This window comes from Mesoplodon bidens (assembly GCF_964165515.1).
Source record: "Mesoplodon bidens genome assembly, chromosome: 2".
NCBI classification, from domain to species: domain Eukaryota; kingdom Metazoa; phylum Chordata; class Mammalia; order Artiodactyla; family Ziphiidae; genus Mesoplodon; species Mesoplodon bidens.
This window is the reverse complement of record NC_138177.1, coordinates 150,741,431-150,756,508: the sequence shown is the minus strand read 5'-3', so window position 1 is coordinate 150,756,508 and position 15,078 is coordinate 150,741,431. Positions and strand designations below refer to the sequence as shown.

General features: G+C 56.4%; 1 protein-coding gene across 4 annotated transcripts in view; it reads right to left on the bottom strand.

Moving 5' to 3' along the window:
- SLC6A9 (solute carrier family 6 member 9) overlaps positions 1-15,078 on the bottom strand; it is a 31,991-nt gene that overhangs the window by 14,130 nt on the left and 2,783 nt on the right. For 3 of the 4 annotated variants that reach the window (XM_081226613.1, XM_081226612.1, XM_081226614.1), the window contains one exon: positions 11,586-11,701. In XM_081226613.1, coding sequence (XP_081082739.1) covers positions 11,586-11,615 — 30 coding nt within the window. In that variant the 5' untranslated portion in view covers positions 11,616-11,701. Of the gene's footprint in view, positions 1-11,585; positions 11,702-15,078 lie in introns of those variants that run through there. The other variant, XM_081226615.1, reaches the window with a different exon arrangement.

Genomic DNA, 15,078 nt, shown 5'->3' with positions numbered 1-15,078 from the left:
CTGGGCTGGAGGAGCTGCGAGGCTGGACTGGGTGGCCTGAAGCCCCACTGAGGACCCTAACCCCACAGTTGGAACTAACCCAGTAAGTTCCTTTATAAGTGAGGGCACCCCTCCCCCATGCCCTGGCCTTTCCACCCCCTACCAGGTAAGCTGGAAATGGAACCCCCCTGAGCCAGAGCCTGAGGGGTCAGAGGTGTCTCACTAAGAGACAGGGGCCCCGAGAGTCACCAACAGAGAAGCCCAGAGAGTCCTTGAGTGACGGAGACAGCCTCCCAGAGATGGGCTGTTCTCCTGAGAGAAATGGCCAGGCGTCCCTGGAGGACACCCAGGATCAGAGACACAGCCGCATGGCTTCTGAGGGACGGCACTGCAGTGACGCTGACCCTCAGCTTGAAAGAGACATATTCAAGGACAATAGGCACGCTGGCCAATAAACAAATGGGCCTGGTGCTTTGACACGCTGTCGGACCCTGACACTGACCAACACATTCAGAGGGGAAGAATGGCCTCCCCGGGCCTGCGCCCTCCGGAAAGGCCCATTTAGGAAGGCAGGCACAGGAGGCCCCGGCACCTGGTGGTGGCCCCCCAGCCGTGCATCCCTTGCTCCCACAATGGGTACACCTCAGGGGGGTGCTCTGGGCTTGCACACCACATGGGCACTACAGCACAGACACGCTTGTCCTGCACCCCCAATCCAGCATTGCCCGAAGACACTGAGCCTTATACCATCCCGAAAGGTTTGGGGGCACAGTGCCAGAAACCGTGGTGCTCCCTTCAAGGAGCACACAGAGCCAACCAGCAGAGCCTGTGTACTTTCATTCACGCAGCCACGGAGGTTTACGAGCTCCTACTATGTGCCAGGCCCTGCACCAGGCTCGGGGAATTCAGCAGTGAACAAAACACACCCCTACCCACTCAGAACTAGAAGTCCAGGAGGAAGTAAGCCATCAATAAGATAAACACATAATTTTTATATGCAACTTCAATGTGTCCACAAAGGGGAATTTCTCAAGTCACAAGAGCATGGGAGGATGACAAGGGGTGGGGCTGGGGGCTGGGTGAGGTCACAGAAGGCCTCCCTGATGAAGGGGCTTGAAGGCCGCCTTGTCTCTGGGAGTGGGCGGCTCCCAGTCCCAGTGTGACAGGTCCTTACAGACTCCTGCCTAAGCCTGTCACCACCTCCCAGGGCCTTTTTTTGGGACAGGCCTAGAAATACCTCAGGGTCAGGGGAGCATTTTTTCAGAGGGTGTGAGGCCTGCTTGGGGTAGTTTATCCATTCCCAAACAAATCCAAGCCAAATAGGGCTCATATATGTTGATCCTACAATAACAGTTTTATTCTGTCCAAGGCTTGTTTACTTAGGGGCACAATGGGGGATTGTGGCAGCTGTGGAGTACATGGGTGGGGTCACGAAGCAGCGGTTACAGCTGTAAAAGAGACAACTGAGGGTCCAGGATGGCCTCATGGGCTGGGCAAGGGCAAAGCCTCTTGCAGAGACCGAGGTCCCCAAGGTCTGAAGTTCAAGGCCTCTCTCCTGGCCCCAGCCCCCTGACCAAGTGCAGCAGGACCAGACTTGGACCTCCGAGGTCTGCTCCTTCCCTGGCATGGAGGGGGCGGGGAGGGTGATGATGCCCCCAGCTGAGTGCCATAGGCAGTAGCTTGACTGAGCCCTCAAGGGCCCATGGTCACTCCATTCAAGAGCAGCACACCACTGAGCCCTGTGCTAACCAGTTCAGCCCTGCCGGCTGTGACCTGGGGAGGCCAGAGCCTGGGGGACAGGGGCTTGGAACTGGGGATTGGGCTGTGGCGGGAAGTAACTGGTAACACTAGGGGTCTGCTGTGCAGAAGGAGCTGAAATGACACCCTGCAAGAGGTGCGAGGAGCTCACGGCAGAAGCAGCACCATCTGCTGCTCCCTGGCCCCGCGGTGCCCCATTCAGGAACTGTGGATGGGATGCTGCCACGGGAGCCTGGTCCACAGCTAGGCCTCTGACTTTTAATTCCAGTGCAAGCTATGTGCAGGCAGCCTGGCTGGTGAGGGCATAGCGCTCAGCAAGGACAGAAGAAGCCAACCTTCCTCCAAGTACACTGGAGGGAAGGGTCCCTCTGTGTGTGGGGGGCGTCCTAGGGGCTCTAGTTCCCTTCCTCCCCCAGCCCTCCTCTGGGGACGCCCCTCCACTTCCTTCCCTGGCAGCGACGCCCAAGGCTGGTGAGCCTTTTTCAATGCTGCACAACTTTTTTTCTCCTTGCATAATTTTCCCCCATTCTAAGCCTCCCATTTTCTTGATCTGCTAGGTGAACAGCGTGTCACTGATATTAACAGTCCCTGCAGAGGCTGTTGGCTCTGAGGTGCCCACGAAAGAATTTCTTTGTGCTCCTGGTCTGCCCAGACTGGTGGCCTGTCTGCCGAACCCAGCTCGGCCCTGCCCACTGGCCGGTCTCCAGGCTGGTCCTGCCCATCACCCACCTCACCCTGTCTGCCCCTCGCTGCTCCCCCAACCTCCCTCCGTCGCTCACACCTGGGTGGTGAATTAAACCAGAGTGGCCCGGTGCCCCTCTGGGCTGCTCCCCTCCTCCTTGGGCTCCCTGGAGGGGCTCCCCCCACCCCCTCACCTCTGACTCGCCCGGTGAGTGATCTGCAGGGCGGGGACTGCCCTGCCCTGCCCTGTGCCCGAGCTTCCCCAGGCCAGGCAGGATGCAGGCTACGGGGCGTGCCTTCCATGGCTGTGTGGGTGGGCTGGCTGATCATCCTCCATGACGCGTGCCATGTACAGACATATACGTATAAAACCCTCCATGCCCCTTACCCTTAGAAGCGGTCGCTGACCTGTCTTGGGTTCACAACCTCCCACCCCTGTTCCTGCCTAGAGGGGTGAGCCACACCGAGCAGTCACTTACATAAGTCCTTTCCATAGCCCTCTGCCCTCTACTTATTCACTGGTCTGGATGAACTCCTGGAATTAAGGCAGTTCAGCTCTAAGGGCAGAATCCAGATCTCCCTCTATACCTTGGGCTTGGCAGGGCGGGACCCTGCACTGGGGGTTAGAAGCCTAGCATTCTAGAGCCTGCTCCCTCAGCAGCCCTGGGCAAGCCACTTCCACTCTCAGCATTCAGCGTCTTTACCTGTAAAATCAGGGGATAGACAGACCACCTCAATAGATCTCCTAATATTCTGTAGGTCTGCCCTGCCTGGAATTTGCTATTTCTGACTGTCTCCTGTATTTTCCATTAGTTCCCACTGGCTTTCTAAACAACTTAAAAAAAAAAGTTGTTATTGCTTTCTTTCTGATTATAAAATCATTATAAGCTTATCATTAAAAAAAAAAATTGGAAACTACAGCGACGTGTAAAGAAACAATGCTGCCGAGCCCGCTCCCAGTGGCGGCCACCAGCACCACCGCAGGGGTGTCCCTTCCTTCTTCATGCTCAGACCCAGAGGCAGCCCAGGATTCTACCCTGGGCGACGGTTGTGCTCTGGCTCCCGACTCCTGCCCTCCGAGAGCGGTGTCCACAGGATATTTCTGTGAATTGTGAGCTCTGCTCTCGGTGGACACTGAGGAATCCTGGAGCAGCCCGGGCAGGGCGGGCCCCACTAGGATCCAGCAGGCTTCTTGTCCAGGACTCTGCAGCCCCAGGGTTTGCTCAAGGGATGAAGTCCCATCCAAGACAAACTTTGTGGAGGAGAATGGGCAAGACCCTACATCCCAGACTGACCTTGAGCCAAATCCAGATCACTGGCAACTTTCTCTGAGTCCCAGTGGGGAATTCAGGCAGAACAGCCAGGACAGTAAACTGTGGCTGCCTCAGGAGACCCTGTGACCCTCTCACACCACTTGGTTCTTGTTTCCCCAACTTCTCTCCCGTCGGTCCAATCAATCCAGGATCCAGGCTGGCCCTCAGGCAACATCTGCCCCGCAATGACAGAGCCTTCCATCTTTCATCTGGCTTCGCTCATCCAGACATGGGAAAGAGTCAAGGGCCCGGGCTGGAGCAGCAGGACCGTGGGAAAACCTACCCCAGACCCGAGCAGTATGCAGGGGCTGTTAGTGCCTCTTGCTTCAAGGAAAGCCTCCGAGCACCTGTCAGGAGATCAGGCCCTCGTATAGGAGGTGAGAGAGGCAAGGACATGCCCGGTGCTGTTTCGTCCCAGAGCCCTGATTGGCAGAGAGTGAGCTGCCAGTATCGTGGAGAGCAGACAGATGCCAGGCTCCACTCCAGGCTCTGGGAGAAGTGATAGGGCCATCGGGTGGGCTCTGCTTCTGCCCTGAAGCCCAGCAGTCATGCCCTGCACTGTGGCAGCCGTGAGCAGTCTCTGCCCCTCTCGGTTGGCAGCGGGCTCGCATTCTGGAAAGTGGCTTTGGCTTCTGACCCTGGCAGTCCTGAAGGTGGAGGGCAGCCCTGCATAATGTTTCTCCCAAATGCAACCCACATCTCCCCAGAGGACATTCCTTCTCTTGCCTTCCGAAGGTCAAGTCAGGATGCCCTACAGGGAAGGAAGGTGGCTTTCCCAGTCCCCTCTCCCTCACTGCCATCAGCCCCATCGTGCCTGACGTTCCTGCCCATCCCTGGCTTCCAGGGAGGAGGGCACACCGGTGCCCCCCCCACACCTGGGCACTTGTCCTAGACACTGGCAAACACTGAGTGGGGTCTTCCTCCTCGCAGCCGAGACTGTCGCCCCATCCTGTTCCCCCACCCTCACCACTGAGTCCATGTAACAAGCCCCCCTGCCCCCTCACCACTCTCCCCATAGGAGTAGCTGCCGTGGCACAGACAATGGGGCTGTATTGATTAGTACAATTCCTGGGCACCTCCGGCCCGTCTCCCCGGGAGCTAGGACAATGCAGCTTTGATACACAGAGCAGATTCTCAGCAGGTCCCTAGGCTGGGGGAGCCCTCGTAGCCCCACTCTCCTCCCCTGTGCCGCCTCCGCATAGCTAACTCTTCCCGCTCCTTTGCACAGTTGCAAGTTTCTGGGTCACTTTTGCTGGTGTCTGTCTCTCTGGCTGGCTGTGCCTGCCCCTCCCTGGCACAGACCACTCAGCCCCTCTCCCCACCCCCAGCCCTGCCTCTCAGTCTGCCTGGCACCAGAGAGGGGGCTCGACCTCCTGGAAGGTGACTGACCTGTTCTGGGGAGGAGGGGGCCACAGGTCCCTGAGCCGCGGCCATCCCAGGGTGAGCACTTGGCGCGGCGTGTGCGTGTCCCCTCTCATTCACACCTCTGCCGGCTCCCGGGCGACACTGACGCATCCCCTGCCTCTTCCACTGCTGGCTGGGCAGCATCAATTACTTTCACCTCATCTCCTCCTGAAGCTCTGCCTACCCCCTCCCCGGCCCTCCCCCTCCAGCCAGTCCCCATGCAGCCCAGCGCGGGTGCTCCACAGTTAGAGTGAAGCGCAGGGTTTGTTGTGTTTCTCCCTTGTTCCCAGCAAGTTATTGGAACAAAACACATACACACACACGCTCACAGCCACAGGGTGAGGCAGAGCAGGCGTGGAAGAGAGAGAGAGAGGGCGGCTCAGTCCCATTCCAGAATGAGGTCTGGGGCCCAGATGCTTCTGAGCGCATAGGCGTGGCACTTGGTGGGCTCCTGGTAAGGTGGTTGGGTACCACTGGGCACTAGAGATGGTGAAGGAGACGGGGGAAGGGGGCGCAACCCACAGGGCACTACCAGAGCATCTCAGACTTCTTAGAAGGCTGTGGGCTGGGGGGTGATGGGTCCTGAAGCAGTCCTCCCGGGATTTGGGGACTCCCAACCAGCCAAGATGATGGAGTGTCCTCATCAGAGGACATGACTGACCATGTGAAAAAGCTCTGGCTTAGTGAATGGTGCTGTCACCTGTCTGAAGGACGATGGCATTAGCCAAGAGGGTGGCTGCAGAATAAGGACCTTTGAGGATTAGTACTGCATCACCCAGAACCTGAGGTATTCCCTCTGGGAGTGTGTACCGAGTGGGCTGGGCACAGTCTAGCAGGTGTCACCATGGCTGGGGTGGAATGTCACTCAGACCCATCCAATCCCTCTTCCCTGAGGCCACACTCACTGGTCAGTCTCCAGCGGATGCTGAGACACCACAAACCCGTGGCCAGGAAGGTGGCCACGAGTGTTCTGGTGCTGGGAAGGCATAGCTCTTTTTGGAAACTGATAGGTTGGCAAAAGGTCTGGTACATGGTAGGATCTTAGTAAACATCGGTCAAATGGAAGCATGTATGAATTCTGATGTAAAGGACAGCTTCCCTGTGAGTTTGGTAAGTGAGGTGACCCCAGTGGGAACATGGCAGGATGACATTTTTTTTAAAGGGCAAAGTTTAAGAGTCAGACAAGCCTGGGTTCAAACCCCAGCTCTGTCAGTTCTCACTATATACATCTCCTTAGGCAAGCCACCTAACATGTCTGGTCTTTTTTTTTTTTTTTTTTTTTTTGCGGTACGCGGGCCTCTCACTGTTGTGGTCTCTCCCGTTGCGGAGCACAGGCTCTGGATGCGCAGACTCAGCGGCCATGGCTCACGGGCCCAGCCGCTCCACAGCATGTGGGATCTTCCCGGACCAGGGCACGAACCCGTGTCCCCTGCATCGGCAGGCGGACTCTCAACCACTGCGCCACCAGGGAAGCCCATGGTCTTAATTTTTTCATCTCTAAGATGGGGATAATATCCATCCATCTTTGAAGCTATTAGCATTATTAATAATAGTAACAGATAATACATATTAAGTGCTTACTATGAGCCAGACACTGTCCTAAACACTTTACATATATATTAACTCATTTAATCCTTCCAACAGCCCCTTGAGGTAGGTATGTTATTATGCCCATTTTGGGGAGAAAGATGGGGACTGACCTCGGCTCAAGCAAGTCTCCTAAGAATGGCCTCAGACTCCACTGGCTGAGCTGTTCCCCGGGCCAGCCTCATGCAGCCGGGTCCCCAGACACGCTCCGCGGACTTCCTGTGAGCCCAAACTGAGGGCCAAGGCCCTGGCTGGGCCACTGGCTCCAGGAAGGCCCAGTCACCCATGATGCCCAACTGCTCACTTCCACCCAGGGTGGGCTCTGGGCTTTGGCTGCCCTGGCCTGGGCTGGGTGCCCAGAACAGGCAGCCCTGGCTGGACAGCTTTCTCTGGCTCTGGCCATGGGGACAGGAGGCGGCAGCGGCCCAGCTGGGTCCTGGCAGTAATGAGGCCTCATTAGCGGGATCCAGCTGCTCCAGCCCCACTCAGGGAGGCCGACTCCCCCAACCCCGCCTCTGACTTTTCTTAATAAGAGTGGGCATGCCTCCAGAGGGCCAAGGAGTCTAGGGGCTTTGTTGTACCCTGTGACTCCGAGGGAAGGTCCTGCTGAGCCAGGACTGGAACGTGCTGGGGGCGGCGGGGCTGCAGGGAAGCCGTGTGAGGGGAGGGGAGGCCGCAGGACTGAGTAGGTGGTCTCCAGGGAGGCCGGGGAGGGGAGGGAGACCAAGGGGAACGGAGGGCAGGTCCTGGGTCCGGAGAGGAAGTCTGGGGAGGTTGGGCCTTTTCCTCTGGATCTAGATATTGTCCATTTCACTGGGGAGGGGGTAGTTGCACATCTAGGATCATCTAGTTGATTATCTAAGTCATTGCTCAGGCTGTCCTGGCTAGGAGAGCACCTTCTCTGTGCTAGGCCTTATAGAAGGAGAGTGCCCACTGTGTGTCGGTGCCTGAGGTAGGAGAAGACCTACTGTGTGTCAAACCCATGCTAGGAAGGCACACAGTGTGTGCCAAGTCCAATGCTGGGAGAGCTCCCACTGTGTGCCAGGCTCTGTGTTAAGAGAGCACCCACTGTGTGTCCGCCCCACAGGGAGCCCTTGTGGTGTGCTGGGTCCTGCACTACACGAGTGCCCCATGCATGCCAAATTCTGTGCCATGTGAGGACCCAAAATACGCCCAGCCCTGAGCAGGGTGAGCACCCACTGTGCCCCTTGCACTGTGCTAAGTGAGTGCCCAATATTTGCCATGTCTGTACTAGCTGAGCACTTGTTACATGCTGGGACTCATGTTAGGTGAGTGGCTACTAAGTGACAGGCCCTCTACCAAGGGAGGGCCAGGGGGGTGTCAAGCCTGTGCTTGCTGAGATCCCAATGTGTGTCAAGCCCATACTAGTTGAGCACCTGCTACATGCCAGGACTTGGGCTGGGTGAGCACCCACTGTTCACCAGGCCCTGTGATGGCTGCCGCAGACAAGAAGTATCCAAACCCTCTTGTCAAAGCATAACAGAACAGGTCAGGGTGGGGCAGCCCCAGGTGGCCTGTGGCGTTTTCAAACCCTTCTAGGGGGGCTTCCCTGGTGGCGCAGTGGTTAAGAATCCACCTGCCAATGCAGGTGACATGGGTTCGAGCCCTGGTCCGGGAAGATCCCACATGCCACGGAGCAACTAAGCCCGTGCGCCACAACTATTGAGCTCCGCCCTAGAGCCCGCGAGCCACAACTACTGAGCCCGTGTGCCACAACTACTGAAGCTTGCACGCCTAGAGCCCGTGCTCCACAACAAGGGAAGACACCGCAGCGAGAAGCCTGCCTCCACTCACTGCAACTAGAGAAAGCCTGCGTGCAGCAACAAAGACCCAACGCAGCCAAAACAAACAAACAAACAAACAAATAAATTAATTTTAAAAAAAAAGCCTTCTAGGACGATTCAGATGTTCTGGTACCCAGGGCTCTAGCCCAGGTGACACTGCTCTTATTCATCATGAGGCTTCCAGGGGCAGAAGCAACTAGTGAACTCAAAGATGTTGGGGATTCCCTGATGGCGCAGTGGTTGAGAGTCTGCCTGCCGATGCAGGGGACGCAGGTTCGTGCCCCGGTCCGGGGGGATCCCACATGCCGCGGAGCGGCTGGGCCCGTGAGCCATGGCCGCTGGGCCTACACGTCTGGAGCCTGTGCTCCGCAACGGGGTGGGGGGCGGTTGGGGGCGCAACGGTGAGAGGCCCGCGTACTGCAAAAAAAAAAAAAAAGATGTTGGGAGAGGCCAGTGAGGCTCACCAAGGCCTTTCTGCCCAAGATGCTGTATGAGTGGGGAGCGGACACAGGGGAGGGGACTGAGTTGGCCAGCTTGTGGACTTGGTGTGCAGCTGTGGAGTTAAAGCTGACCCAGTAGGGCTCTCCTGTTGTCCTGGGCTCCTCTCCTCCAGCTCCCTGTCCTCCGAGCCCCAGGCAGCCCTGCCCCACATGTGTATAGAGGCACTAGGTCTCCACGAAAGGACCACCGCCACCCCCCACCCCCAGTGCCCCCAAGCATCCCAGCTGCTCCCAGGCTTGGAGGCACCCTGGCCAGCTGGGTTCCTGCACGGCCCTGTCCTAGGAGCTGCTGAGGCGTGAGGGAGGCAGCTGAGCTGGCCTGGCAGAGACCATGTGGGCTGGGAACGGGGGGAGGGACACGTGCGGCAGGCATGTGGGTCTGGGCACGTGCTGGGAAGTGGCTCACCCTCCACGGGGCACCTGCCACATGAAGAGCCCAGCAGAAGCTCTAAGGATGACATAGGGTGGACACTGAAGAGACCCAGGGGACCCCTGTCCTCATACCCAAACCTGGGGCAAAGGGGGATGGAAGTGAGGACCCCATGGCAGGGGTCAGCTGCCTACTCCCAGCCTACCAGGGCGGGCACAAACGGCAACAGAAGCCACAGACCTGGGACGGTCCAAGTGCCACTGGCTTACATGCATGGCCCTCAAGACCCTCTGTTCTGCCCCACCATGGCATCCAGAGAAGGAGCATCCTCAGTCACTTGCCCTTAGGGGACCACAGGCACCTAATAAAGTCCAGGCGCAGCTGCCTAGGTTAGCTAGGAGAGATGGCGCTCCTCAGAGGCTGTATCCTAGAGACAAGCACTGAATGGAGGCGGAACTGGTTCCAAACTGGGTCCCGAGAATAGCGGAGCCCAAGGTCATAAGCAGAACTGAGAAAGAAGCAGGAATAGAATCTCGAGCAACCACTGGGGGTGCCCAGGGGACATGCTATGGAGCCTCAGATGCAGCAGTGGCGGGCAGAAGTCAAAGGTCAGAGGGGACGGAGGAAATCGAGCCCCAGCTATCTTTAGGCACATCCTAGTGCTGGGAACAAGCGTCCCAAGGCAACATTCCCTTCCACAGACGGGCTGGCCTGCTGGCCGGCAGAGCCCAGGGTCCGGGAAGCTCAGTTCCGGCAGGGATTCTGGGACCTTGTGATTCATGCTCCCTATGTTGCCCACGTGGGTTCCACATCTCTCCTGCCTCCCTGCCCCAGTCCTTTGAGGGTCACTCCAGAGAAGGTAGAGCAGCCAGTACTGAGTAGTACAGAGTACTCGGAGGGTTTCTTAAGTTTCATGGGACACAGACTCTCCATGTAGGGAGGGGCAGGGCCACAGCCCACTTCCTGCAACAGGCCCATGGCAATTCCAGCACTTCCGGGAAGGGTGAGGCCATTTTTGATTCTATCACAGCATCCACCCCCTAGCAAGTATTCAGGTCAGGAGACCTCCAGCTCTGCCCACATCTGAGCACTCAGAGTTCAGGTTGGCTGAGGAATACTTTGAGAAGCTTAGTGCATTCAGACTTGTTCCAGTCAGGAGGGGGCCAGACCAGAGCAGGTCTGAGGGGCTGGATGCTGGAAGTTCAGAACAGGACAGGATAGAGGGTCCTGAGCCTGGAGCATGACTGTCCAGCTCCCTCCCCCAGACCATTCCTTTGGACCAAGTACTTGAGTCCCAGAAATCAAATCCCTGGTGAGGGACAGGGCTTGTTTGGGGAGGGCTCGGCAGAGACCCTGGGCCAATCAGTCTTTCACTGAATGTGAACAGCAACGGGAGAATCCATGTGGAGAAGGGAGGAGCCATGGGAGGGGCTGTGCTCAGTCACTGGCTTCCTCCCCTGACAGCTGCCCAGTGTCACTGGTTCCTGAGGCAAGATCCCAAGAGAAGGAATACAACCACTGCCCCTGGGGTATTTTCCTGGTTCCCGATTCCAGGGCTGGCCTGTTCCGTCCATCAGTGAGCCGGCCCTGCTCTTGCCCACCGCTTCTCACCACCTCTCCTGTGCTCTGAGGCAGTGAGCTGTGAAGAGCTGTGGCTTGGGGAACGGGGAGAGGGAGGTTTTCTGAGGAGGCCTCAGGAGACGATTCGAAATGAAATGCTCTGTGTTACTTTTCAGAGTGGAAGAAGAAAAAAATCAGACAGGCTCTGAGGACCCCTTGATCAGCACATGCTGAATGCTCCCCACGGCAGGCAGAGCACAGCGTTGGGGGTGCCTGGGTGTCAGCCACAGGACAGCCCTCCCAGCAGGACTGACTGCAGCCTTCTCTCTAGGGTATCTTATGATGAGGGTGGGGAGTGTGCCTCGTGCCTCCTAGCATGCCTTTCGGGCTCTGTGGTGGAATCTGCACTGCTATGGGCTCAGAGCCATGGCAGCATCTAACCTGCTAGGTGAGGGGCTGCCCACCTGGGCCTGGGACAGCCCTAGCACTCAGGAGCCCTGATAGTGCCAGACTTGGGGCCCCACGGAGCCTCCTAGGCCCTCCTGTCAGGGCCAGCAGCTGACAGCAGGCCCCAGTGGGGATGGTGCTCATGACCCCCTCCTCCCTTCAGTCTGGTCCCTGTACTCACCAGCATCGCTTTGGCACCTTTTCCTACCATGGTGGCGGTGGGTTAGGGGCTCTGGAGTCCCGGACCACACTCACAGGCTCTGTTTCTAGCACCTTTCAGAGCACAGGCCTCAAGAGCTGTGGAGAGAGCAGAGAATGCACTGAGGATTTGGCCCAGGAAGGCAGGGCAGGACATGTGTGGCCCTCAGGGCTCTTCAGAACAGGTAGTGCAGGGCCCAGACCACCAGCTGGCAGGCCCTCTCTTCCCTCCCACCCTGGCCCAACCCCTGCCATACAATTTCCTGTCCTGCTCATTTCTGGATGACCCTCAATCCAGTTCCTACCTCACTCTTCTCCCAAACCTTCCCCTGGATCCCTTGGTCTTCAGACTTCCTGTCCCAATGGGCAAAGGTCTACTTTTGACTCTCCAGATGCCCAATTCCATAAAAGCTAAAAAATGAACACAGAACTGGGACAGGGTCCAATACCTTCATCATCTGTGTGAATGGCTTCAACCTTTCCCCTGACGGGGAGTCAACGTGGATCAGCACATGCTCCCCAACCTCACCCCAGCCAGGCATCCAGGATGGTCCTTCCCTATCCTGGTGCCACTCAGCTTGGGCTCCAGGCAGCAGGCTCGTTGTTAGGTCACTAACTTGGACCAGAAGCTCTAGGCACACCAAACACAGCATGTGCAGGCACAACGCTGCCATGCCCATGCTCAGGCTGGCCCCTGCCAGACACCTTCCCTCCTGTTCACCAGGTGAAATTCTACAAATCCTTTAGGAGCCTGCTTAAGTGTCACCTCTCCTCTGTAGCTTTTCCTGACACTGCCCCCACTCCACCCCAGAGTGAATAAACTGTCTCCTCTTTTTTTTTTTTAAATTTATTTATTTATTTTTGGTTGCATTGGGTCTTCGTTGCGGTGCACGGGCTTCTCACTGTGGTGGCTTATCTTGTTGCAGAGCACGGGCTCTAGGCACATGGGCTTCAGTAGTTGTGGCTCGCGGGCTCCAGAGTGCAGGCTCAGCAGTTGTGGCGCACGGGCTTAGCTGCTCTGCGGCGTGTCGGATCTTCCCGGATCAGGGCTCGAACCCGTGTCCCCTGCATTGGCAGGCAGATTCTTAACCACTGAGCCACCAGGGAAGCCCCTGTCTCCTCTTCTGTGTTTTGTGCAGACTTCTACCAGTGTCCTTATCAACTCATTTGCTTACGTCTGTCAACCATGGGTTGGTTGGACAGTTCCCTGAGGGGTTGGATGTGTTTCATCTACCCCTCTGTGCCCAGCACCTGGTGCGGTGCTCAGCTTGCGGGGAGTGTTGGTGGAATAGAGTTGAAGGGAAATGGGTAAGGCTGAGGCCTTGGAATGAGGGGCCAGGTCAGCGGGAGAGATCTCTGTAGGAAGCCTCTGAGAGGCGAGGTGGGGCTGGTGAGCAGGAGGGGCAGACAGACTGGAGGGGCGGCCATGAAGCTGCTGGTGTCTGCAGGTTCAATGCTGGATGGACGCAGACGGAAGAGCGGGGAGTTTTTGACAGGTCACAGGAGTGGAATCAACCTTCAGGGGGTCTCAAAGAATTCTCTTATGGGAGGAAAACGCGGGGTCAGATGCACAAGGACATTCACGCTCCATAGGGCCTGGTCCTAGGAAGGACTGGGGCCTTCTCTGGGTCCTCTCAAGGAGTCACTCTACTCCAAAGGCTGTTTTGTGCCACTCTGCCCCGCCTACAGCCACCTTCAAGGGCCACTTCCCACCCACAGGCCCAGGAAGCCACTGGAAGGCTAGAAAAGAGAAGGAAGAGGCTCTTCTTTGCCTATGCAAACCAGCCCTTGGCTACCTTAGGCCTTTGTCCTGGCCACCAGGTGCCCTGCATAACCTTCTCCCCAGGGCAGAGCCAGGTAGGGATGTGACTTGTGACCATTTCCCTTTGGTTAGTCACCCAGGCCGGCCTTCCTGCCTCTCACTGTTCCCTAAAGAGGTCCCTGCTTGTGGCTTTGGTCTTCTGGGGGCAGTCAGAACAGGGGATGTGCTCCCTTAGAAGATCATACCCTTGTCTTCGCTTATCACACCCCTGCCTCCTAGCTGTACACTCTAGATTTGCTGTCCTCAAAGCTGTCCCTCTTCAGCTAACAGATAATAATGACAATGATGATAATAATGACAATGATGATAATAATGACAATGATGACAGTAATGACAGCAGACGGCATTATTTATTAAGAGCCACCTCACTGGTTGGGCATTACGCCCTCTGGTCAGGTGAGTAAACTGAGGACACTCCATCCTGGAACCTAAGTTCCAGGGTGTTATCCCTAAGCACTGCAAATACAGCCCTTGTGGTCAGGGTGCTGACAGATTAGTGGAGAAAAGATTGCTTGGGGGCTGCTTCCAGGACAATGAGTTGGGTGTAAAGCTTTGCTGCTTCTCCTGCTTCTGCCATTTCTGTTAAAAGGCCCCATCCATCCATTCAAAAAGTACCACCTGAATGCCTACGATAGGCCAGGCCCTCTTCTAGGGGTTGGGCATCCACATTACCCAGGCACCAGGCCTGCCCCTAACCCATATATGGGCCACTATTGACAAGCTCTCCATCTGTGCCACGTGGGTCAGAGTCAGGTTAGCTTGTGATAGAGCTTGGACTCTGGGACCTGGAAGGAGGAACTGGCTCTGCCACTCACTAGGTATGTGACTTCAAGCAAGTTACTTAACCTCTCTGAGCTTCAGTTTTCTCAATCTGGAAGACGGGGCTAATCATACTTCCTTTGTACATTCTGAAGTTTGTGCTTAATTTTTGACTCTACAAGTCCTCCACTTTTTCCTCCCCTCCAATCCATTAATCTTCCCAAAGTCCTAAAGCCCTGATTCCCTCCAACAGTTTTCCACAGGCAACAGGATACGGCCTAAATTGTTCAGCAGGCATTTAGGGCTGGCCACATTTCAATTCATTTACTCCGCAAATATTTATTTCGGGCTTGCTCTGGGCCAGATCTGTGCTGGGCACCAAGAACTCTTCAGTCTCTGCCCTCCTGCAGCTTACAGGCTGGTGGGGAAATGAATGAAACTGGTGACTCAAATGTGTATAATTAAAGCCTACAATAAAGGGTGCGAAAGTGAAAGATCTTCTTTATGAAAATCTACACCAGGGGGGCCTGGCCTTGTCTGAGAGTTACAGAGGACTTTCCCGAGGAAGTGATGTTTAAGAGTCAGAGGGGGATGATTCGGCAACAGTGAGCAGAGAAGAGGAAGAGAGATTCAAGCAAATGAAATACTATATGCAAAGACTGTGAGGCTGAGGCTCAGAGAGTGAGGGAGAAAGTGGCCAAAGACAGAGGTGGAGAGAGAAGCAGGTTCGGGGTCTTTGGGGCCTCGGTTTTGGTCTTTACCCTGAGGGCAATGGCAGCTACTGAAGTCTTTAAAGCAGAGTTGTAACTACGAGGAGGAGCAATTGGTGGAACGTGCATTTTGAAAACATCACCCCAGATGAGTGTGGAGAAAGGACTGGAGGGAGGGGAGAGGG